General features: G+C 36.2%; 1 protein-coding gene across 1 annotated transcript in view; it reads right to left on the reverse strand.

Moving 5' to 3' along the window:
* ahr2 (aryl hydrocarbon receptor 2) overlaps window positions 1-27,380 on the reverse strand; it is a 70,022-nt gene that overhangs the window by 3,664 nt on the left and 38,978 nt on the right. The window contains exons 3-10 of the mRNA XM_067395985.1: window positions 9,438-9,562; window positions 8,280-8,369; window positions 4,287-4,407; window positions 3,862-4,001; window positions 3,432-3,634; window positions 3,227-3,336; window positions 2,913-3,054; window positions 1,099-2,830 (exon numbers count right to left, since the gene is read on the reverse strand). Of these exons, the coding sequence (XP_067252086.1) occupies window positions 1,099-2,830; window positions 2,913-3,054; window positions 3,227-3,336; window positions 3,432-3,634; window positions 3,862-4,001; window positions 4,287-4,407; window positions 8,280-8,369; window positions 9,438-9,562 (2,663 nt within the window). The remainder of the gene's footprint in view (window positions 1-1,098; window positions 2,831-2,912; window positions 3,055-3,226; window positions 3,337-3,431; window positions 3,635-3,861; window positions 4,002-4,286; window positions 4,408-8,279; window positions 8,370-9,437; window positions 9,563-27,380) is intronic.

The following is a 27,380-nucleotide window of genomic DNA, read 5'->3' on the forward strand; positions in this document are numbered from 1 at the left end:
GTGAAGGCACAAAATTGAAACCATTAAAGGAATGTTTTGTCCATTCCGTGGTAATCATGTCATGATATTCATTACGTTGTGCATGGAAAAGAGTTTAAAGCAGAACTCTCTTCATTTTACACGTTTGCGCCCAAGCCTGTGGTTTTTGAAAAGTCTTTTTATTTTTTATGAAAACATAATTCATATTTAAAAGAACTTTAAACAAGTGAAAACAAGTTATGACAGTTTTTTTTTTTCTATTTGAGTGTTGATTATTATATCTAAAAATAAATAGCAACTGAATTTAATAGTTTGGGATCTGTTGTTGATTGTAACCTTTAATGTGCAAGAAAGGGCTCACTGTATATATAGTTTACAGCATTAGCTGAGATTGATTTTTTTTATCCATAAGAAAATGTTAATTATAATTGAATTAATTTAAAGAGACTCAATTTGTTCAATAAACCACTCTTTAGTATAAAATAAGAAAAATCGTTTTCTCCCCCCCAGCTGTACCGCAACCCGTACCGAACCGTGACATCAATACTGAGGTATATACCAAAATGTCATGTTTGTGTACCGTTACACCCCTACTTGAGAGTATACATTTTTTCTTTATATTTGAGCAAAATGGACAATATTACTGAAATGAATTAAAATAGAGAGCTTGTATATCAGAATTGAATTACATCAAGAAATACGTATAGACAGACACCCAGCCCTAATCTGAAGTGCCCTCAATTGTTTCCTTTCCACAAGTTGAAACAAAATGACTGAGCACATTGTGAATATCATCTGATCTAGAATATCAGCTGATCTAGACTTCCTAAAAAATATTTCTTTACACATGGTGACAAACGTAAAACCCAAAAAGTGTTGTTACCCACAAAGACTTGTGACTGGTGGAAGAGATGAGATAACCCAAACTGTTAAAAAAAGTTCTGGATGTGTGTTGACACATTAAGCCTGGGGTGAAAACAGGGCAGATCTGCTATTCTCAACAAATTTTAAGACTCTTTCTAAAAATAGGTTAGCACACACCTATTTCTTTGATCGTTGATCTAGAGCACGCTAGTTTAAAAATATAATTATACAATGGATTAAATTAGTACAGTTTACCTGTGTCTGCCCATTGCAGGAGAGATACTGCTGAGCAAGTATGTTATCTGGAGTTAATCCAACTTGACAGGCCATGGGGCTGATGTTGGTGTCCTCCTGTGGGATCACCGACATATCCACGATTGACTCGTTAAGACCTCTCTGGTAGTAACATGGTGCTTGTGTAGGACCTTTAGCCCTCTGGCAGGATGACATCGAAGATACTGGATCTGCAGAACCATACTGCATCCCATTCACAGAGGGCTGAGGTGTGCTTGTGAACATGCAGCTGTTGGTGGTCTCCTGGGGATAGATGCTATTTGCAGTGGTCTGGGGAAGGAGGCCAGACCCGAATCCTTGTGCATTTGTGTGCGACAATAGTTGTCCAAGCGGGGGTCTTTGGAAGTCTTTCACTTGGCCAATGAAGCCCGTTGTATTCTGAGGCCCGCTGGAAAATGATTTAGGGACCTGCTGAGGGGTAGGCTGGGATGGCTGCCAGGCAGGCAGTCCTGGATTGGCAGGATTTTGAGTGTGAAGAGAAAACTGTCCTTGTAAGTGGGTAGTTGGGCCAGAGAGTAGTCCTGCATCTTGTGGACCTGAAAGGTTACGGTCGCACGAGTTCAGCAGGTTATCCACCATATTGTTGCTGTTGGACATCCACTGGGGGTTCTGATTGATTGTCGGTTGTTGGGGAAGCGAATTCTGATTGTGGAAGCCCATCGGCGCGGCGGAAGTGCCCTGCAATAGAGGGCTTTGAAGAGGGAGAGTCATTGCATTAGGATGGGGCTGGTTTCCGGTCTGTAGGTTTCTCTGGCCACATGGCACCATTCCATTCTCTTGCACAGCACTTTGCAGGCCAAGTCTGACTTGGTTCGACTGCTGACTACACTGCATGGCAAGAGGAGGATTAAACATGATGTTATTTTTGCTGGGCATATTTTGGGCTGTCTGATCAAGTCCGAATGATTGGACGAAAGTGTCGGCAGGTAAAATCTGTGGCCCCATATGGGTGAGCTTCTCCAGCCCTCTTCCAGGGCTACTGGCATCCACTCTGATGAACCCACCCTGACCTGGGGATCCAACAAGAATCCCTGCCTGGCAGTTGAATGGCTGGTTAGCAGCTAAGTTATTCTGTAACTCCAACTCTGGAAGACACTCTGGCACTTCAACAAATGGACCCTGATCCTTTAGCTGTTCAGGCAATTGAACGCTGTTTTCCTTGAAAAGTGCATCCTCGACATAGGAGAGGATGTCGTTGGTGATGATTTTATTAAGATCCATATCGCTGTTGTAGTGCATCCTGAGCAGAGTGTTCTCCCAATCCTTCAGCTCTAATTTGTCCACATCAAAATCCTGAAGGCTGTCACAAAGAGAGCTGTCCCCGATAATCTGCTGCAAGGTTTCCATCATGTCCTTTACCACACCTTCCTCCTTTATCTCAGTTACTGTGTTTGGCACTGACGGCTGCCAGGTGTTCCCAGGGACATTGAGCAGGGCGTGGCTATCCATGAAAGCCTTGTCAAGCGTAAACTGGGAATTGGGGTCATTGTTCTGGTTGTAGAGTAAATGATCCTGCTTCAGCATGGAGCCAAGGAGAGAATCTGGGTCCAGTGATGGAGGTCCGCTCTGATTTCGAATGTCAGTGATAATGTCAAGGGAGGGGCCAGTCTCATACAAGACACCCTCACCAGTGGCACAGTTAAAGGGTAACTGCAATTTCCTTTGACGGAGATGTTCCTCGCCCTCCTCATTACTACAAAATACAGACATTATATTAATTAGAAAAAATAAGGAGATTAGCTCAACAACAACATTAAAAAGCAGGTTTTACTTACGTTAGTGCTCTCTGTCGAGCAATAATGAAGTCTGGTCTTCCTCCTTTATACACAAGCCTAGCATTGGCCTGCACCCATATCCATGTACCCCCTTTCGAGAGAAGTCTGAAGACGGTTAAACCACTTTCTCCTGTCTTTATCACTATGAGAGAAAGTAAGAGAAAATATATATTTTAAAAAGGTCTTCTATAGAAATCAAACTGATAGTCTTATGGAGTTCAACTCAACTCGTCCAAAAGCCAAGTTGAACATCTAAGAATGGACTTGGCTTTGATTTAATAGTAAACACTTGGTCAAGGTCTGACATAACTCACTTCTGATGTGGTTGTCAGCACAGTACATCATGTCAGCAGCATGAATGAACTGATAACCGGAGCCTCTCATACACAGCTCAATCTCAGTGTAGCCGAGTACCACCTTCCCTCTGCAAAATGAGAAATAGATATGAAAAAATGTTAGCACTATGTTTGTACCACTTCCCAAAAAATTGTTGGCCCAATCTGATGTTGTCAAAGCTACCTTGTGTCGATACCCATCGGTGTGAAGTCCAGCTTGTGTTTGGTTTGGAAAAGAAGAGTCTTGCTCCTGATTTCCAAGATTGAGGGTGGCTGGAGGGGTGTGGCTATGATGAAAAGAGCCAGCTGAGGGTGGGCCAAGGTCCCATCTTCTGACAGCTTGTTTTGGCCATGGAGATATTTCAGCCTCCCTTGGAAGTTCAGGGCCTTAGGGGCAAAGGGAAGGATATGAAAGTCATTTTAGCCCCATGAGGGTCCGACACTGTAAATAGTAGATTTATTTACACAGCTGTTGCTGTTACTGCATCATTGTAAGCACAGAAAATCAAACATCGTTGAGTACAGCACAAAGTGTTCATCCCAAAATGAATTCTAAAATATTGATTCTGGTTTGGATTGGGATAAAGGTGTAATAGACATCTAGGTTTTTTTACCAGGAAGCCTGATGAGTTGTCAAGGAGGCACCGAAATCGGCAGCAGAAACTTCGTTCCAGGAAAGATGAGTTTTCTGGAGGGATGTGTTGAGGGTTGTAGTTTATCATGTCTCTGGTGATTTCACTGCTGCTCTGCATTGCTAAAGACCAATTGGTTGTGCCAAACAAAAGAGAAAAAAAGTGATGTAATCAGTTGTGAATCACTACCAGTGTTCAGTTTAAACAAGGCTCCATTTTATAAATCTAAACTGATCTTTCGACAGCTTGTTCTCCTCAGACATACTTCCTTGATTCAGTAATGATAACAGAAATCTGCTCATTCACAAAACATTCAGGGCTGGGCACCGCAGTGAAAGCTGATGACATCTTACCAGGAACTCACTGACCCTATCTGAACTTCATTGTTAGGGTGAGTTGCTACTAACCGTCGGATCCTTCGCTGCCATCGCACGAGGAGGGATTGAGAGCGAAGTGTAGTTGTCTGCGGAACATTGCCCGATCGTCTGTGTGGATAAGCTCAAATACACTCTGGTGGACCACATCCGACTGTGAAGACAGTAAGAGGGGACATTAATAAAAACATTCGTGATCACAGGACATGTTCTGCACCCAGCATCTCCTAATAATCCTTCTCATTATGAGTGTTTTACCTGACCATGCAATATGGTAACGTTTTTTCCACTGCCACATTCAAGTTCTCGTGTAGTTATTTTCTTTCCATGATGTTATTGTAAGGTTTGTGCCAACCAATTGCAAAAAATAGATACTGTAGTATATATTGTGTTTTGTATTCAAATGTGAGGAAGCATTATCACATTTATCACTAGAGTTTAAGAGGAGATCTCAATGTCCATTTTAGGCTGTATTTAATGTATATCAAAAAGTAGATGCTTCCCTCTAGAGGCTTGGCATAGTAACTGCAGCTTGTCTTGCATTTCTCCTTTTGGCCTATGTATTTTCTTCTCTATGTTTAATCTCTCTCTCCTCAGCACACCAATGAAAACAGGCAAGCTTATTCTAAGTGCTTGTGCTGTGTGTACGTGCTAATTGCTGCAGGCTGGAAGGTGGGGATGAAAACCAGACAAGGTCCAGAAAACATTCATGACAACTTGTACCAACAAACGCACATTTAAAGGTTAATGAGGACACACAGGGTATGGAGTAGAAAAAAGAGATATATATACTAATTGCTCAAAAATATGTATACATGTTTTTGATATATTTAAGCATATATCTTTTTAAAAAATTACACATATACAGTAAGTATGCATATTTTTTTTCAACAGAGCACACTGTACACAACTATTCATTCACAAGGCCATGCAAATTTGGATAATGAGTCATGTTGAGCCTCTCTAAAACATCTTAAGATAAAACAATTAAAAACTAATATTATTTATAAAATGTATGCACTACATATCCACACTACCCTTCTAAAGACCACATTATTGAAATATTAACTTCAACAGTATATACAATGATTCTTAATTTTACGCAACCAAAAAAAATGGTAGTATATCATATACATACAAATTGTTGCCCAGCCCTATTAAAAACTGAATTTTGAGGAGTAAAACCACGAAAACCATGAAAAATCTCTTAAATAAAAATGTCTGAAACCAGCATAATTAAATAATGTAACTGAAAGTATGCGAATAGTTATAAGCAACCTAAGTCACAACAGGTGTTCAGACCGCTGTAGCAGCGGGTATGCATTTATGCATTTGTGTTTGCAGGTGGTGCAGGCTTGCCTGACTGCGTAACCGTAGCGACCTGGACTTGCATTACATGCTAGAGAGGGAAAGTCACACTCTAGGGAAATTGATTTAGTGAGGAAAAACAGGTACGCAATAACAAGCACACACTATAGGCCTATGTACAGATGCACATCAACAAACACAATGACACCACAGGTCTTATTCACATATCATACAGGGTGTGTATATATTTTATATATATATATATATATGTATGTATTGTAATATTTGTCTGTGCTTGGAGCGAGAATGTGTATTTGAGTAGAAATTGTGTAATGTATAGCCTACTTGCTATCATGTAAAGAAAAAGCTATTGTTAATATGATCTATACATGCAATCTATACAATACACAACAGGAACACATACATAAGATCTTTTACAGAACTGGCTGCGGTTTACACACATACAAACAGGTTTTGCAAGTTCTTTAATGAAGTATCCAAACATTCAATTTGACTCTCTTTGATGTTCTTTTTCTGAGCTTCTCCTCTTTTATAAACAAAACCACACTATGTCCGATATGAACATCACAGGGTGAAAGAAAAAACACTTAATCGCTAAGCATTTGCAAATATTGGCTTACAAAAATTTGAATAAGCCTTCCAAACAGGACAAAGAACAAAACCTATGATCTGAACAACATTGTCTGGTTTGTTGACTATTAAAAAATAAATAAATAAATAAATAAAACCTCACTTAGTTGTTTAACAGTAAACAAATCTTTCTGAACAAATAATCAAACCCAGTCACCTCAGTACTTTTCACAACCTACTTTTACACATCGGTTAGGGAATTATCCTGACGATAAGAGAAATTCATGACTGTAGGAAATGGCACGGCAGGTTAAACTCTCTAAAAAAGCCATTAGTCTTCCTTCAGGGTGAGGATACACTCAACAAACAAGTGAAGAATGATACAAATGTTTCCAGGATCATGACTCAACCAATTTATTAATTGGCAATTGAAAAGCAATAGGATTGTTTGAGGCTGGTCAACTAATAATTATTTTTCTTGGTAAACAATACAAAGACACAAACAAATAACAAAACAAATTAAAGCTGCAAGTAGCGATGAAAGGGCCCTTGCACCCGTGGCTTTAGGAAACAGAGCATGGTGGGAAATTTGCATTTAAGCATATAAATATAGGAGTACAACGTCAGTCATTTGTATTTGCCACACTTCCTGCTACCAGCTGGTGGCGATATGACTATAACTAAATTCTGGTGTGTAGATGTCTTCAGACCAGGGCACTTATCAAACGTAAAGTTTGAGGCAGATTGGACATTGTATGTACGAGTTACAACAACTTCCTGTTTCATGACGATAATAGCATGCTTTAGCGCTCAGTTAAGTGTTGCTAGCATATTTTAGTATGTTGCTAGTGTAACAGATGTAGGCTAGTAAGAGCTATGCATGTAAACCTCACTCCCCTGACCTCAAGAGGTGCTCTAAATGCTATGTGACATTGTTTACAAGCTGTTTTATTGATGTCTTTCCACCATTGAAACACTTGATTGAGCGTTTACATGAGGTATGACCGATTCAGTAAGTTGTACTGTATCTTTCAACATAACTTTGAATGTTCATTCATGTTTATTCTGTACCTAGTATTAAAGAGAAAGAGATGACGGTTGATGCGCTTACAGCGATCTGTCACGCCAAATCAAAGTGCGTCAAAACGGCATTTCTGTTTCAATTTCGTGATTTCGTGGACAGAATTTGAAGGATGACACTTTTTTTACTTATCGAAAGTAACAAAACGCAGAGCTTATTGCGATTATTAGTGGTTAGGCTACAACACTGTATTCATTGTATACTGCTTTCGTCTTATCTACCCGTCTGTATCCGTTGTCGTAATTCACCGGGAAACCAAGTGTCCCCAAACAGGAGACTTTAATGTTGCAATGTAATGCATTCGGTACACACGTGCACCGTACCGAAAGCCCTGTACCGAAACGGTTCGGTACGAATACGTGTACCGTTACACGCCTAGCCTGAGTTACAACAGCTTTCTCTTTCATGGGGAAACATCGAATTTTGTCAGGCCACCATGGACACTTCCTTTAACGTAAACTCTAGATTTTCGCAATTTAATGTCACTAAGGCCTTTGAATTAGACTGACCAAATATGATGTTGCTCTGATTAAAGCTCTAGGAGGAGTCTGCAAAAATACAATGTCTGGAAATGGCAAAAACTGCCAAAATTTTGCAAAGAAAATTCAAAATATCTCACTTCCTGTTGTGTTTTCAGATTTTGCACCCAGGGACTTTTTTGTAGGTATTGGGCTGTTACATGTGTCTACTGAATTTCGTAGCGGAAAGGGCGTTTAATTGAAATTTTGTAGGTGGCGCTATCGAGCTCCTTTGCCACACCTAATTCTGAAACCCATATCAGACGTAAATTTTCACCACTTCTGATGTGTGTGCAAAGTTTCATGAGTTCAGGCCCTCAAAAATGCGATTCATTTCAGAGAAGAAGAAGAAGAATTGATCGAGCAATTACAATAGGGTCCTCACACCATCAGTGCTATGGCCTAGCTTTTGTTTAAGCCACTTACCAGCAATATTTGTGTTGATAATAAAAATTTCAACGTATGACAAGATGACTAATGTTTAATAAAAGCAGTACTTCCTAAAGAAAGGTTTTAAAGCAAACTCACCTGATGGAAGCCCAGGTAGTCCTGTATAGTTGGAGACGCATAAAACACGTAACCTTCAGCGGTGACAACCAGCACAAAGCCACTGAGGGCCTGAAAACAAAATTAGACAGATGTGTTTGAAGTGTTAAAACATGTTAACAACAGATTGCACACCAAGTCAAAGCTGTATGGATCGGAATATTTCATAAACAAAAACAGACATTTTAATTTTTGGTTTGTTTTATGCTAAACACACAGCGGCTGGGATTGTGAGTGTGTAAGACTGTAGATGGGTGGGGGTAATGGGGCCATTTTTCTTCTTTTACGTCTTTTTTTTTCATGTAAACATCCCATGTAATTAGCCAGGCTTTTGTTAAGGTGTTGAACATGACAACAGACAGGGGGTGAATATCGCCGCTAGTCACGCACAGGAACCAACAGCCCTCAAACAATGGGGAGAGAGAGAGAGACTGAGTTGTGGCTGAAAAAGAAACAATATTTGTAGGTGGAAAGCAACATGTGATATAGTTTACAAAGAAAAGATAACATTGCTCAACAGCAGAGAATCTCGATTGCTCAGACTTCATTCCATTTCACCAAGCGTGACAACAGCTAGTACAATAAACAAAATGTCAGCCCAACTTTCCTTCATGAGTTTATGACATGGAAGCTGAAGTGTTTTATTTGAGCGGGTATAGATGGTCTTCATGGCTGCTGTTTATTTCATTCTCCTTCCAAGGAATCAGGAAACGTTTACACATTTACCTTCTACGCACACACACAAACATAATGGGATATTACCAACTTCTTTGCGCAGCCCAGAGTGATAGTCTGCATGAATAAATAAAGATGGAGCAAATGAGGACATACAAAAGTGAGGGATAATTTTCCTGAATTGGTAGGAACAGATTTAAGACCCCTGCAAATAGCTAATCGGTCTGACCTTAGATTGACGTGGCGAAAAACGGGAAGACCTCCCAGAAGATGATTCTTATCACTCTTACACAAACTCACACAGAGATCTGGGCCATTTTAGGTGGGAAATGAGGTGCAAGGTGTGAATAGAATGTGTTTATGTTGAGTGTGAGTGTATGTAAACAAGTGGGAGGTTGGTATGAAGATTCCTGGTAATTCTGAAGGAAAGAGATCAAGGAATTGGTGCATTTCCATGCGTTTTACCTGCAACAACAGGTCCCCTTCTGAGAAACTGATTCCATCCAGACTGGTGGCCGTCTGTCCATTTCCTCCAAATGTCACTGACCGGTCATTTAGCCATCCGTTTCCTCCTGTCTTTTTGATTGTGGCTAAAGCAAAGAGAGAGAGAGAGAAAGAGAGAAAGAGTATCCACCATGAATGTCATTCTATGCCAGTTTGAAAAGGAGATTTAAACTATTCTTTCAGACAAAATAAATAATAATCGAAATAATCAATTTCTTCAAAATAGTCCATTACCATGGATGGAGACAGGCCAAAAAGCACTAAAATAAAATAACTTTACAGGAGTTTGAGCTACATGTAAGTAAAGTTAGCACCAGCTATTCATCATTAAAAAAAAATCTATGAAAACATCACGAGCTAGCAGAAAGTTGCTACCCTTTGACTTTGAACTCAGGAAGAAACTAGGACTAACATGATCAATCAACGTCATCAACAGTTTCCTCTTCAGATGTCTTGAACTCTGTATGGTGTTTTTTTTTTTATTTATTACTTGCCTTCTCATTCTCAACATGTACCAAGCAAAAATGTGTTTAAAAACAAGGACCATTATAGTCGAATTTACAAGGTGCTAGTCAAGGAAACAAATTGTTTATTAGATAAAGCTTCTTTTGCTGAACATTTCAGTCTTGCCCATTTTGGTTACACAAGCTACAACTTCAACATCATGGGCAACTAAATTTGCTAACATGTTACGATATCACTGAGGAACCGCAGAGATAAACTATGAAGTAAACTGTGACGCAACGCCTATGGTAAAATCTAAGGTAAACTGAAGAGCAAACAAAAATAAAAAAATAAAATAGATATAATCATATAAAATATGAGGCAAACTTAAAAAAAAAAATGTAAATCCAACTTTAGGTAAAATCTTATTTAAACTAAAGTGAGAGGTAACATTTCAAGTAAACTGAGATTAAATGAAACTATGATGAAACTAAGCTCTAAAGCAAACCTTCAAGGTAAAATGTGAAGTAAATTGATGATAAAATCTGAGATGAAGTGAGGTAAAATCTGTTGTGAACTGAGGTAAAATATGAGGCAAAAAATTTGTGAATTTAAATTTGTTTGAGATTAACTAAGGTAAAAACTGGCAAACTCTGAGGTAAAAAAGTGAGTAAAAATGAGGTAGAATCTGTGGTGAACTAAGGTAAAATATGAGGCACAATCTGAGGTAAATGTGAATTAAAGTTTGAGACTAAAAAAGGCAAAAGGTGAAGTAAGCTCTAAGTTAAACCCAAAAGCAAAATGTGAAGTAAAAATTCAGAGATATATCTTGAAATAAACTGAGATCAAATCTGTGATGAACGGAGGTAAAATATGGGGGAAAAACCGGAGGTAAATGTGAAGAAATGTTAAATCTTTGATGAACTCTGAGATAAAAAGCGAGGGTATACGAGGTAATATGAGGTAAACTTTGTGGTAAACTCTGATGTAAAATCTGGGTTCACTTCTTGAAGCTCAGCAATAACCACAATGTACTTGTGACAGAGTCTTTTTTAATTCCTGCTCTCAGAGAGAAAGAGAGAGAGAGAAACATTTCAACACTTTCTCAGCACACACATTTTTTGCATGGATTTACCGGACGTCTGAACGCACAAATACACACACACACACACACACACACACACACACACACACACACACACACACACACACACACACACACACACACACACACACACACACACACACACACACACACACACACACACACACACACATCAACACTCTCGCTTCACACACTGCAATTTGTAATGTGCGAGGAAAAAAGTACAGTTTTCTAAGTGTACACATGAACCTCAACTAACATCATTAAGAATAGCACAGATAAACAATTTGACATTTTCAGTAGCAGCACCACAAACTGTCTTTCTGTGGTTTCACCACATTTTCCATACATTCCATATCAGTAAAGTGTCATTTCAAATTCACATCGATAAAATGATTGATAAACTAACTTATAAATCACATCTCTCATGTTTATCGTCAAGTAGTTCATGTTAGACTTCAGTTGGGAGGTTTTTTTTGTGTGGAAATGTCTAGCGCTAGGCTAACGCTGAGCTAACATAAGCCAGTGGGTGCGGCTCGCTAAGCCATTTCCTCCCTGACCGGCGCAGATGCTGTGCTATTTCTAGACCTTATCAAACGCTCTCTATCGTAACCCTTGGAGAAAAAAAAGAAGGGAGGGAAAAAAGAAGAAGTGGAGGAGGGGAAAGAACAGCGTTTTTCTGCTAGGGACCAAAAATATCTCCCCACAGGACACAGATGTTGAGAGATTATTTGGCGAGGAGAAAAGCAGAGGCGAACGCAAACCACTTTAAACAAGGACTGCTGATCGGTCTGGCAGTTTAAATTGCAGACGAATGTTAAAAAAAAAAAAAACAACGGAAAAGAGCAAAAAGGAGAAAGACAGAGACAACAACAAGGTTCTGTAGACGTTCACCACAGATCTTGATGAAGAAGTAAATAGGGGTGTAATACAAACTCTGCCACCACACCAAAGAAATAACTACAGTACGGATAGCAAAGAGAGCGAGGGGAAACTCTTGATGAGGAAAACAGACCACTTGGCCCCTAGCGCTTGCTAGGCTTCTGAAGCTAAAGAGCGCAAGCATACACAAAGTAAGGCAGCTGCTCAGGAGTCTCCGAGTCTACTGACACACAACAACTCATTGACAGAACTACACACAATTGTGAGCCAGCCAAAACGAGTTTGCGTTTGGCTTTGCCCCTGCTGAACCCTCTCTGAAGGTCTGGATGTTCCTGGCACGCATGTCCGTCAAACATTGGCAGCCTATTGGCTGTGTGGTCCCGTTCCGACTCTGTATTTAAAACTTAAGTCTTTCATAAGCATATCGTGCCTGTTATTAAAAATGGAGGTTTGTGGAACATCTATGTAATCACGATTCACCTCTTCTTTATGGATCGCACTGACCTGCTTCAAGAAACGAATGAAATGACTAAGTCCGGTGGCCTAGTGGTCATGAGCTGGACACACACACACACACACACACACACAAAAAAAAAATCAGAACCGCCAATCTATTGCCGTCTGTTCATCTGCCATTACAGTAATTCAACACACATGGCCCCTCAATGCAACCACGACGTGCTCTTTCCCTCGCGTTCCCTCTCTCCTTCTGTTGTACGTCTCCCTTATACTCTTCAATTTCGTACTGCCGATCTCTCGACCGCAATCTCTGAACCCGTTCTCCATTTGCCATGTGTAACTGGAGAAAGTAGGAGGTCTGGTGTGGATGGAGTTCAGGAACAGTGTGAACTTGTCTAGTATGGGTCATTAAATTTACTGAAAGACCCAATCTAGGCCCTGGTGCCTCCCACTTGATGAGCTCATCTTTTATCTGCCTCTCATCTTTTCTGTTCTGTTCTTTCTTTCATCATAAAACTCTCAGTAATTGTGCTCAAATTAAGCCAGATTTGAATGCAAGCTTGCAGTTGATTGTGCAGGACTACACCCTTCCTTGAAAACCAATGATACCCAGTTACGAGGAGGCTTTTTGACCAGAAGGTTAAGCTCATCTTTGAGAACATCTTGATTTATCCTGATGATAGTTTTTTTTTTTTTTAATGCTGTCACTGTCGAAACCCTGAACTAGTGATGCATGAAATTAATTTTTAATGAGCAAAACTGATTTCAGCCCTCCAAAATGATTTCGTTCAAAACCGAAATTTATTTTTTTTTTTCCCCCACTGTTTCGGCAGCCAAAATTTTCTATACAGCACTACCTTGAACATTACCTGTCATTGAATCACTGCATTAACTTTTGTCAAGTTTTTAGTATTATCTACAGTATTATCTAAGAGAAACCTAAAACAATGTTAATAAAAACACACAATGTCAAAACACTCATGTACTAGTTGCTAATACAGCTACTAGTAATGGTTTAAGGCCCCGGTATACTTCAAGCGAAGTTCTTTTTATATCAGTCCACACTGCTGAGAGTGCCTCATTTTTTTACAAGCACAACTTCATTTTGTACAATAAAGTGTCTATCCAGTGTGTTCATGTTTACCTCGGTGAACTCAAACACACGAAATGAGTCAAAGACGTGTCCAAGGCGACTGAAGGCAGAGCCTCAGCGCACACCTCATGTTATGTTATCGTCACTGACCAATGGTAGTACGAAGGTGTTTTGCAGCTGGAGCGAACTTTTCTTGAAAGTTTGCTTTGGCAAGCCATTTTGAACTTTCAAAAAGAACACAAAACGAACTTCGTTTTGGCCTGATTTTGTTTGAAATGACGTCACATCAGTTCCTTCTTCGATTTCGTCTGAAGTATACCGGTATGCGACTTAATACTCTATGATACTTAAATACGAACAGAAAAATGTTATGGACCCACAGCTGAAGGCATTAGCAAATCTCCAATACACAACACATTCTGCCAGTGTCTGGATAGTGTCTGCCGCAAATACGAAGGGAGGCACACTGTGTGTTCCTGAGGGTTCAAGAGAGTGAAAAATTAAGACAGAGAGAACGAGCGAGGGAAACCCACTGGGCTCTCGTTTGGCCTGTGGTTTAATAACCTCGCGTGCTGAGAATGACTGCAGCCTTGACAGCACCTGAACCCTATTAGCTAACAAACTGGACCACTTCCCAGACGTTTACCAATCCTTTTCTTCACCTCCCTTGACACTGTGAATGTTGGTCTATAGGAATAATAACCTCTCCTTCTTGGTCTCATTCTTTTCTTTCTCCCATTTATTGAAATTCATAAAAATGTAAACCCTGAAAGAACGTAAAATGCAATGTGAAAATAAATGCTACGCTATACTGTGCAAAATATGCCAGCGCAAACCCAAACAGCTGTTATGTAAAATCTGTGGAGACAAGTTTCATAGCTGTGAAAAGAACGTAATTTTTTTATATTCTTAATAGAGAACAAACAGTCTTTGTCTGCATGTACAAACACAAAGTTAATGTTAACATGCTCTTGTCAGGTATCAACATTGCTTGATCTATGTTTTAACACCTCATGATTTTCAGGGGAAGTTTTTCGGAATGCTGCCAAGTTGTTTTATTTCCTTGTTTGTAATTCTCTTGAGCAAAGCGAACACAGTGGATTGATTTTTATTAAACATATAGAAACCCACAGCATTCAAAGAGTTTGTGCGACAGGTAGGTCTCGTCTTATATTCTGGCAAAATATGAGCCTCTGTACATAAATGCGCACACTGCACCCACCCACTGGGATTTTAAAGGCTTTGAAACCCCAGTGCTGAATTGAGCCATTGTTTTTTTTGTTTTTTTTTACGCTGTCAGAAAAACCTTGACTTTGACTTTGATTCTCTCTCTGTCTCTGTGGTGGGGGGCAGGTTAAGACTTGAAGGTATGAGGATTGTGGTATCTGTGTCTTCCAAGATACCTCTCTCACACACATCTCTGCAGTTTCTGTCTCTTGACAGAGTGCCAAACGAGCGTTTTCTAATCAGGCCTAATTGAAAGTCTATGGGGGCAATTTATTAATATAACACTGATGCCGCTGTTTATTTACAAATGCTGCACTGTACAATTCCCAATCTTGAGAGAAAGTGAAAGGTTGCAAACAATGCAGACAATGTGTCTGGATATTAGCCTGTTATAACGTTTTTCTCCATCATTTTTAACAGAAATGAACAAAATAACACCTGATATCTGTGGGTGGAAACAGAAAAACATTAATTTCAGCAAGCAAATAGCACTTTTTGCCTGTTGAGTTTTGTGAAAAAGTGAAACCACTAATGAGTCTAATTTACACAGAAAGTTATTGAAATAAAATGTTACATTAAATATTTTTAAAAATGAAATACTTTTAAATATTTTATTTAAGAAGTAATACTTTTTTTTAAGAATGTTTGTTCATTGTAAAAAGAGAATGACAATATAAAATATTATTATAAATAATATTCTTAAATCTTGAAAGTATTTAATTGAAATACTCACAGCAGAGTGTCATTTCAGCGTGAGGCGAGGTATGTGCCTGAAGCGATGCGATAAATTACGTCTGTTTCCCTGATGGAATTATGAAAGGGCATGACCTGTGCCTGTACATGTTTGTGTGACCCTGATGTCATCTTGACAAAGAACTGACCTGGTATTTTAACCAATCAAATGCCTGTCACAAGCATTATCAAAACATGCTTTACTAGCCAATAAATCTCTCTACTAGTAATGACAGTAATGGTAGTAGTGTACGTACACTATAGCAGTGTAAACTAATATTTTACTGTTGCTTTGTATTGTTGTTCTTGTACTGTTCTTTCAACACTTTTTCAATAAAGCATGTTGTCATTCTACAGATGAAGGGATAAACACAGCGAGCATGAAAAGTGGCCGAGAGCAGAGCAGGAAGAGTTGTGTAAAAGAGACGGGGTGGAGGGGGATCATGAGACTTGTTGTACAACCGCTTTACTGTTTACATAGCCTGTTTTCTGTCAGGCAAAAGCATTAAAGTTGAATTGGCCCTCTTTGTCAGAGACACATTGTGAGAGCATGATCTGAATGTGAGGAATGTTTCTGTCGACCCAAGTGTAAATTACGCCATTGTCAGATCCATTCATTTTAGTCCAGGGGTAAAATAACTGAAATTAATGTTTTTAATCAACATAATCATTTTGATAATAATAATAATAATAATAATAATAATAATAATAATAATAATAATACATTTTAGACACTATTATATTAGTCAACATTAACTTTCATTATTCATTTATAACTATTATTAATTTAGAATATATACATAAATAAAATAAAAATATAAGTAATATATACAGTAAAACTAACATTTTAGTTGACGACAAAAATTATTAATTTAAAACATATATAATAATAATATATTAAGTAATATATTTATAATATATATTTATTAGATAACTCATTCATTTTAGTCAATGAAAATATTTTAGTTGATAAATTATTTTTAATAATTTTAATCTATTTTAGTAGATTAAAATAACACACACACACACACATACACATACATATATATATATATATATATATATATATATATATATATATATATATATATATATATATATATATATATATACACATATATATACACATATATATATATATATATATATATACACATACATATATACACACATATATATATATATATATATATATATATATATATATATATATATATACACATACATATATATATATATATATATATATACATATACACATACACATATATATATATATATATATATAAAGAACCAAAATTAACACTAATAAGATACATAAATATTATAAATATAAAATCATATAAATCATATAAAATCATAAGAAATACATAAGTATTTTATTAGTCTTTATTTTGGTTATATATATATATATATATATATATATATATATATATATATATATATATATATATATATAAAAAATGTTATTTTAATTGACTAAAATAGATTAAAATTATTAAAAATAATTTATCAACTAAAATATTTTCATAAATGATGGGAGTTATCTAATAAATATATATTATAAATATATAAGTTATTTTCAACATTGATAATAATCTGAAATGTTTCATGACCACCTAATCAGCATATCTGAATGATTTCTAAAGGATCATGTGACACTGAAGACTATGATGCTGAAAATTCAGCTTTGCATCACAGAAATAAATTACATTTTAAAAAGTATTCAAACAGAAAACAATTATTTTAAAATTGTAATAATATATCACAATATTACCGTTTTTACTGTATTATTTATTAAATAAATGCAGCCAGTGTGAGCATAAAAGACTTCTTTTAAAAACATAAAAAAAAAAAAATCTTACTGATCCCAAACTTCTGAACGGCAGTGTATATACTATGACTAAAAATAAATAAAACAGTTTTTGCTCTCAATCTCTCCCTCCCACTCCATCTGCTGTGAACTCTGCTCATGCCCACACAAACAGACTTGACCCCTGACCTCTGGAGACAGAGCGCAGTCCAGCGGTGCTGTCGGGAGATGTTGCACAGTTTATATTCTGCTGTTGTGTTTGTGTGCGTGGGAGATGTCTGTTTAATTTGCTCTGATCACTGTAACCATGCCATGATAAAGGGCAGGCTGGAGGAAATTCGACCCAGCGGTCAAACAACCAGAGGCCTGAATGATAGAGTTTATGGAGGAAATTTCTCAAGCTTGTATGTTGACATTGCGCAATTAATTCAATTAATGTTAAAACAGCTTCTGTCCCTAAACGTTACAACAAACACAATGTCAAAAGTCTGTCTACAAATGTCGGTCTACACAAGACTGAAGTGCTGTCAACATATGTTGACCAGACGTCCTGTTTTCCCCGGGACACTCCCGTATGTCAGCTCTATTTTTAGTGTCCTGACTTTATGAAAAAATCATGTTTTGTCCCATTTTTCTTCTTTCCAAAATGGTCTTTGCTAGGTGATCATAAAAGCGAGTAGTAGTCTTCTGTCATGCGAGAAAAGCCTAATTAAAAGGTAGACAATCTCGTCATAGTATATTTTGGAGAACAAAATTACTACTTAATTCATATCCATTAACTTGCAGTTAGTGAAGGTGGAGTAGATCAAGTCAGGCATGAAGATGTCTCCAATCAAAGAAGCGTGTGTGTACATTAAATGAGGATCTTCAAAAAGAGTTTATCAAGTTGTTTTGTGCAGTAAGTAAAAAAAAAAAAACTCAATGTGTCATTCAGTCTGAAAGTGATAGTCCATGTCATTAATAAAACAACAAAAGATGTTAAATAAACGTTTACATGCAAAATAAACCTACTGTACCTGAAAACATTTGTAAATCTATCGTATTTTTCCTATTGTTTGTAATTTGCTATAACAAAAATAAAATAACTATATGACAAGCTTTTTTATGTCTCCAACAACTCATTGGAGAAGTGAAATTGGGTGTTTACTTTAATATCTGAAAAAGCAGAAGTTCACAAGAACAAAATGTGCACAGACTGAGGTGGTTTCACTGAGGTTTGGACTTGTTTGTTTAGGGTCAGGTGGGATATGGTTGGGTGATTCGTTCAGAAGGTCGACAGAGTTAGTGTTTGTGTTGCACATTGAGTGAGGGAAAGGCCTAAAGGGCGCCAAAACAGTCAAGGAGGAAATCTGTGTGTGTGAAGAACGAAAAAGGGCGACATTCTTCACTCCAGAGATCTTAGGGTGACTCAACATTCAGAGCAGGAAAACCACATCCTGAGATTTGTTCGCAGCAATTACATTGATAAGGAGACAGCCAGCTGGACAATAACTGTTGTTGAGATGTGGGGACAGCAAATGGAGGGAGAACAAGGGTTTTTGTTTCAGTTCTACAAAAAAAAAAAAAAAAAGTGGGCGAGACTTCAGGAAGGAAGAATGGATAAGTGACAAGTTCTGCTGAAAACTGAAAACAAGTCTGTGAAGATCCACTACTATAGTTTGATGTTTCATTAAACCATTACATAGGCTTTAAACAAATAAATACAGCATAATAAACAAACAAACAGACAAACAAACAAAAGTTACTTAAATAAAATAAAAAATATTTCCAAAATGTTTTCATTTCTTCTTTTGTTCAAAAAACAGGTAGATCAATCATACAGTAGGTTTAAACAAATAAATACAACATAACAAACAAACAAAGAAAACAAACAAACAAAAATAATCTGTTCCTAAAATAAAACTTATTTAAAAAAAAAATAAATAAAAATCCAAAATATTTGAATGTCTTTTCTTGTTAAAAAAAATAAACCAAACAGGTACATCCACCATAGGTTTTAAACAAATAAATACAACATAATAAACATCAATAAACAAACAAATAAAATAAGAACAGTTAAAAAAAAAAAATATATATATATATATATTATATTTTATAATATATATATATATATATATATATATATATATATATATATATATATATATATATATATATATATATATATATATATATATATATATATATATTTTTTTTTTTTTTTTAAGTAGAAGTAAAGTAAGATATTAAAGAAAAAATGGTAACACTTTAGTATAGGGAACACATATAAACTATTAACTACAACTTTTCCCTCAAAAAATTCCTAATTTACTGCTTATTAATAGTTAGTAAGGTAGTTGTTGAGTTTAGGTATTGGGTAGGATTAAAATGTAGAACAAGGTCATGCAGAATAAGGCATTAATATGTGCTTAATAGTACTAATAAATAGCCAATATTCTAGAAATATGCATGCTAATAACTAGTTAAAAGACCCTAAAATAAAGTGTTACCGAAAAAATATTAAAATATGTCTTTTCTTATTTATAAAACAAATAGATTTACCATGGACTTTAAATAAATAAATAAACTGCTAATAAAATAAAACAAAATAAACAGGTAGATCCACCTCAAATTCAGGGCATTGGCCGAGCCAAAGTTAAGATGCTCAAATGATTATATTTAGCATTATGTTTTAAATGTCAACATTGATTAAAATTGCATTTGCAGAACGTTTCCTGGAAACATTGCAAATGATTCATTGCTGCAAGTTATTGTTCTTCTATATTTTTTACACTATTAATGTCACAAAAAAATAATGTTTTTATTATTAATATTTCTCCCATTGGATAAGTCTACTTTACACCATGAAATAAAATTTCACCATAAGTGCCATAATTAATTATAAAATATATCACGGAAGTAAAATGAGATGCAATCTCTATTTCATGTGGACAAAGAGTTTACTAGACGACTAAGTGTCTATTAGTCCAAAAAGAAGTCTAAATTAGCATTGCCTACCAAGCCATCTATTTATACAATAGTCCAAACTCGACCATTTTCCAGCCGATGGGTGTGTAACATTGGCAATAAGAGTATCTTGGATGTGTGCGTTTATGAATTTATGCACGAGCATAGCTGGAGGTAAGTTTACATGCGCATCAGACTCAGTAATGAACGGCCAACATTACACTTAAGGTTGTGAGCCAAAGCCAACATCAAACCAACACAAACGGGCGAGAGAACAAAACAAGGGCAAGCAGCGGCCTGCGTCTCACAGAGAGAGAGAGCAAGAGATGGACAGATATTGGATTGGGACGCAGCCAAGTGTGTATCAGTCCTGGCTTCCCGTCAACGAAACTCAACAGAAACGCTGCGATCCACAGGTGTTGAGTCAGGTCTTGTTTTTTCGTGTGTTATTAATATCCCTCCAGAATTTCTTCGGGAACGTCTGATAAGCGGTCGCATTTTTTGCAGCAAACATTGCCGTTTTGGCAGGAGTTGAGTCAACCGGATGGCCGTTTTCTACTGTAAATCACCTTGTGGCACGAAATTGGGGAGAGATAAAGAAAGAGCGCCAGAAAATTCGCTTGACCGCACGTCGAAATGGAAAATGTGGCTGAAAAGCGAGCTCTCTTTTTCTTGGCAGCTTTGCTCTCCGCTCGCTTCCCTGCTGCTCTTAATTACCAAACTCCATATCCTTGTGTAACCAAACCCTTCTCTCCCCGACCCCTTTCCTCTGCCGCCTCCTTTCCCTCCCTCTCTATCTGTTCTCCTCCTTCACTGGCTGATCTCCGTCCCAAAAACTTCGGCAGTGGTTGCCAGGGTTGAAAGTTCGCACGCTCGCTCCTCACGCAAGGCTTGGGCTCTGCTTAGTTCTCACTCAGCACTTTCACACACACAGACACACACACGCACACTTGTATATGTGGTTTACAGGGAATCTCCATAGACATAATGGTTTTAATACTGTACAAACTGTATATTCTAACCCCTACACTACCCGTACACCTAAACCTGCCCATCACAAGAAACTGTCTGCATTTTTTGAATTAAAAAACAAACAAAAAAAAAACATTGTTTAGTATGTTTTTTAAGCCATTTGGTTTATGAGGACACAGGAAAATTTCTCATAAACCATGGTTACGTTGTAATACCCATTTCATTATACACATTTGTGTCCTCATAAACCATGTATACAAGAACACACAAACACACACACATGGCGCCCTGCTCCATTCTCAAAAGCAGTGAATTCCACACTACTGCCGCCAATACACACACTTCTTCCTATGCCCGGCTGCAACCTTGCAGCTGCCAGCCAGGTAAACACACACACACACAAAGCAGCTCATTGTTGCGGGAGCTGGCCTTGACCTGTTTAATAAAGACATGCTGGGAGAGGGAGAGGAAAGCAAAGAAAATGAGAGCGGGAAATGAAAAAAAGAGAAGCAAATTAGAAGGAAGGATAAAAACAGCATCTTTTCCTTCCTTCACCTGGATGTTTGTCAACACAAATAACTATTTTTCAAATGCTGCTTTTGCCTCTGGTCACCAGTCTCATTTCTTGTCATTTTTGTTGGCTTTAAATTAATAAATAAATGCTGAAACCATGATTCTTTGCATTTAATTTTTTCTAAAAAATTAAAGTATTCATTAAATACAATCTTGGCCTCTGACCAACAACCTTGTATTATTGTCATTTTTGCTGACTTCCTTTTATACTTCAAACTATGGATGTGTAAAACTGCATATGCATTTAAGGATTTTTTAATTAATTAAATGCTTATCTATATAGGCCTGCATTTATTTGATCAAAAATACAGAAAAAAATAATAATATTGTTAAAAAATAATTACAATTTAAAATAATGGTTTTCTATTTTAAAATATTTTAAAATATTTTTTTTCTGTAATGCAAAGCTGAATTTTCATCAGCCATTACTCCAATCTTTTGTGTCAAAAAAAAAAAAAAAAAAAAATCCTTCAGAAATAATTCTAATATGCTGATTTGATACTCAGTTATTATCAAAGTTGGAAACAGTTGTGTTGCTTAATATTTTTTGGAAACTGTGATACTTTTTTCAGGATTCATTGATGAATAAATAAAAAAGAACAGCATTTATTCAAAATAGAAATATTTTCTAACAATATAAATCTTTAATATCAATTTAACACATCCTTGCTGAAAAAAGTATTAATTTCTTCCAAAAAGAAAGAAAGAAAGAAAGAAAGAAAGAAAGAAAGAAAGAAAAATACTGACCCCAAACTTTTGAACAGTAGTGTATATTGTTACAAAATATTTAATTTAAATAAATGCTGCTCTTTTTTAACTTTTTATTCATCAAAGAATCCTGAAAAAAGTATCACATTATGAAAATATTAAGCAGCACAACGTTTGTAATAAATCAGCATATTAGAATGATTTGTGAAGGATCATGTGACAATGAAGACTTGATTTAATGATGCTGAAAATTCAGCTTTGCATCACAGACATAAATTATATTTTCAAGTATATTATAATAGAAAACCATTATTTTAAATTGTAATAATATTTTACAATATTACTGTTTTTTTTTATCAAATAAAATGCAGGCTTGATGAGTATTTTGTTTAAATGGCATATTTTTATGAATGAATGCCAGTATCACTAATACTAATACTAATACTGGTGTCTCTATGAAATTGATTTTTTTAAAACATTAATTCTAGACATTCAAAATTACAGTAAAATTGAAAGCTATCAATTTCAACATTTACTGGGCTTTAAATAATTACTTTTAATTTAAGTGAACTTAAAACAATCTTCACATAAACCCATTATAATAAATGTCATATTTACCTGTGGCCTTACTACCTGTGTGACAGGTAGGCCTTACATATACAAAAAATGAATAAAGTTATCAAACACTTTATAGTCTTCACTGCATAAATTATAAATTATATAGAGATTAATCCTTATTAAAGCTACAATTTTCTCTGTTACCTTTGTTCTTTGTTTAACATTAATGACAGACACCACAGCAAATGGTTTATTAGGATGCTGTCACTTTAAGAGCTGCCGCTGCCAAACATCCGACGTGGAACTGACACGCATCTCATTTTCTCACAACCCTTTAAGGTCTTTTAAGACGTTATTTAACATTATGATGATACTCGACAAAACGGTCATTTTGGCAATTCTGTGTATTATTGTTTGTTCAAGCATGAAAGGGAACTCCATAAACAAACAAACATCAGGGGAAAACCATGGACGACATGTAAATGCAAAATACTGGAATTCCATGGAGTTGTGTAAAGAGGGGATTTTAGAGTTTCTCTTTTACAAAGAGAATTTCTAATTCAGAAACTACCCACCCACTCCTCATTCCTAGGTGATTTTCCCCAACTGTTTCCTGGTCATGCTTTCTGTGCCTTTCAAATTTGCCCAGGGTTTCTTCAAAAAACAAAACGATATCTTTAAAACAAATATTACATCTGATTAGTAAGATAAAACATGACTGCACTCAGCATAAAGAGGAAAATCTAGACCGGAAGTGTTATCAGCCTTTTTTTAAAATTTAAAATATATATATATAAAACTTACTGAACAACTTTTATGTGTTTTTTTGTTTATACAATGGCTCAAATGCTGTCAGACAATTTGTACTTACATTAACTTTATATTTATTTACAAAGCCTGTAGTAATTTAGGAACTTTGTACGAAATCCATTACCAAGCAGTGACGGAACATTACGGTGACAAGTTCTGATTACCGCACAAACTGTTTTAGAACTCTGCCAGGGTGAGATAATCAAGTTGCTGGCAACATCCTAAATGCATAAACAGTGTTTATGTTTCATAACAAACTCGCATTTAAAATCAATCCATCCATCTCACCCAATGAAAACACCCCCTCTCAATTTCCCTCTCTCAACTGATCTTGTTTCCTCCCTCGACCTCTCCGTCTAAATAAACTCTTAACATGCAATGCTACTGGCAATAAAGCCACTTTTCAGGAGAATCAGCCAACCACATCATTCATCAGAGCGAAGCGTTAGAGAGAAATATACGCACTCTGCCTCTTGTTGCTTGGGCCTTTTTAGATAATTTACAATACACACGCACACACTGTTGCAAAATGGCTGTTGTGGATGTTTTCTACACAGCTTTTTCATGGCCAGGCCCTGAGAACATGTGTATTTGTGTGTGTGTGTGGGTGGGTGTGGTTTGGTTTGGTGGGCTTCGGTCTAGCGAAGGCTACCAAGGTCAGGACGTACGCCAACCACAAAGCTGCAAAGTAGTCTGGATCCTGACTACACACCCAGAGTTCCTCCTAATAATGCAGAATGCTGCGGAAACACTTCCCAGAAGTCTCTAGAGAGCAGGGGCGGTGTGCCGAATATTATAGATGAACTGAAGAGATGCACACCAGGTCGCTCGTTTAATATACACAATCTTGCCATATTCCAAAGACTGAATCACTTTCACACATGCTCTAAGTCATGCAAATCAGTACTAAAGAGGCATGTAAGGTCAAGAAATAGCAAATACATGTCGAGATAGTTTTCATATAATGGAGAGTTTCTCTAAATTTACATTCAAAGCTACTGTAAATGCAAATAAACACAGCTGTGACAGACTGATAATACAAAAATAAATAATAAATAAATAAATGTTTAATAGTAATATTTAAAATGGAAAAAATGTCAATAAATAGATGAAAAATCATAGCTATTTATTATGTATGTTTTTTGACTTATTTAATATTATTTACTTACACCAATGTTCAATAAAAAGCATTTATGTCAAAACACTATTCTATTAATAGTTTTTTATTCTATTTAAATAAATAAGTAAATAAATAAATAAATATTGAATATTGTTGAATATTTTAATTTATTTAACAGCATTTACTTGCAACCAATATTTAAAGGTGCCATAGAATAGAAAATTGAATTTACCTTGGCATAGTTGAATAACAAGAGTTCATTACATGGAAAAGACATACAGTGAGTTTCAAACTCCATTGCTTCCTCCTTCTTATATAAATCTCATTTGTTTAAAAGACCTACAAAGAACAGGTGAATATCAACATAACACCGACTGTTACGTAACAGTTGGGATCATTAATATGTACGCCCCCAATATTTGCATATGCCAGCCCATGTTCAAGGCATTAGACAAGGGTAGGCAGTATTAACATCTGGATCTGTGCACAGCTGAATCATCAGAGTAGGTAAGCAAGCAAGAACAATAGCGAAAAATGGCAGATGGAGCGATAATAACTGACATGATCCATGATATCATGATATTTTTAGTGATATTTGTAAATTGTCTTTCTAAATGTTTCATTAGCATGTTGCTAATGTACTGTTAAATGTGGTTAAAGTTACCATAGTTTCTTACTGTATTCACGGAGACAAGAGCCGTCGTTATTTTCATTATTAACCCTCTGGAGTCTGAGGCTGATTTGGGGCCTGAGAAGTTTTGACATGCCCTGACATTTGTGTTTTTTTCAGTTGTTCATAAACATATTAATGCAAAAACTGTCATTACACTGTATTCAGCACAAACTAGGCTACAATAATATGTGAGGAACATGCCTGTACATGTTTGTGTTTTTGAAAGAATAACATTTATGCGTGGTTATTGAAAAAACAAAGTCACTGAAATAAGGCCAAAAAAAGTATAGTAAATCTGTGTTTACAATACTTTAGGGTATTGGAGGTTGTAAAGTAGAGTATTTGCTTCAAAATTATGTAAAAAGTATGCTGCTTACTCCTTCATATAAAACAATATATTGATTTAGTTTTTGTAAGACACTTTTTGCCAAGAGAAACAGTATGTGTGGAGGCGTGAATCTCCATGAATAATGGGCCATTCTCACCTGAGAAGACAAAAGAATTGGATAGTAATGAGCTGAAATGACTTGCATATTAATGAGGCATTTCAGTCAGGTAGGCTGTGAAAAAAAACCTTCTGTGATGTCTCAAGCTCATCATGATATATGAAACATACAGAAAAATATTATTACAATATAAAGTAATGGTTTAATATTATACTTTAAAATATAATGTATTTCTGTGATGCAAAGAGTCTGAATATGGGCTTTTAGTTTAAAAGCATGCACATTTGGAGAAATATTGGATACTCATATGCTTATGTCAATTTTCTATACAGAATAGTTATATTTATTTAATATTCATTGTCATTACTATGAGCGCTGGTTTTTTCAATTCATCCTTGAAGTCGGAGGGTGCTCTCTGTGCATTTTTAGTCCACAAATTCATCTAAAAGAAGAAGAGGCTATTCCATGAATGGAGTTTCCAATTCATACTGCAGCCGGAGGGCGCTAAAGAAACAAAAACTCATCTAAAATGTATCTATAGAAGAAAAGAAAACAGGAACTAACTGCATGTCTTCTAGAGCTCTCTAACCATGACTTTTACATCCAGATAAACACTTTTCAAGACAATAAATACACGATTGAGATGATGAATGCATGTATTGCCTCTGAATTTGCCTCTGAATAGCGCTGGCTCCGTGGGCGTGGCCGCATTAGCAGATAATGAGCTGAATCACAGACTTCTGACATGGGTCTCTTTTCATACAGATTACATAAACAAAGAAGGTTTGTTTTCGATTTGACTTACGAAATGACAATGAAAAAGTGGTAGAAGTAAGACTTGAAGGGTATGAGTTATATACAACAAATAGAAATTATAAGAAGGGTGGAGGAGTGGGTTTGTATATTGATAAAACACTAAGAAGTACAATTGTAAAAAAAGGCATCATATATTATTGAAAATGTTCTGGAATGTATAACAGAGGAAATTGAAGTTGAAAATTCTAAAAATGTAATGCTTAGTTGTGTGTATAGACCACCAGGAACAAATGTAACTACCTTTAATGATAAAATGTCAGAACTGGTCAATATAATGGGCACAAATAAAGTGAAAATAGTGTGTGGAGACTTCAGTGTGGATTTAGTCAATCCACTTGGACTTAAAACAACTACAGAGTTCATTAATTCAATGTACAGTAATTGTTTATGCCCAGTCATCAATAAGCCAAGCCGAATAACAACAGAGAGTGCGACACTAATAGATAATATTTTTACAAATAGAATTGAGGAAACCATTTTGGGGGGTCTGTTTATTTGTGATATAAGTGATCACCTGCCTGTATTCG

Source organism: Chanodichthys erythropterus, chromosome 10 (assembly GCF_024489055.1).
Source record: "Chanodichthys erythropterus isolate Z2021 chromosome 10, ASM2448905v1, whole genome shotgun sequence".
In the NCBI taxonomy this organism is placed as follows: domain Eukaryota; kingdom Metazoa; phylum Chordata; class Actinopteri; order Cypriniformes; family Xenocyprididae; genus Chanodichthys; species Chanodichthys erythropterus.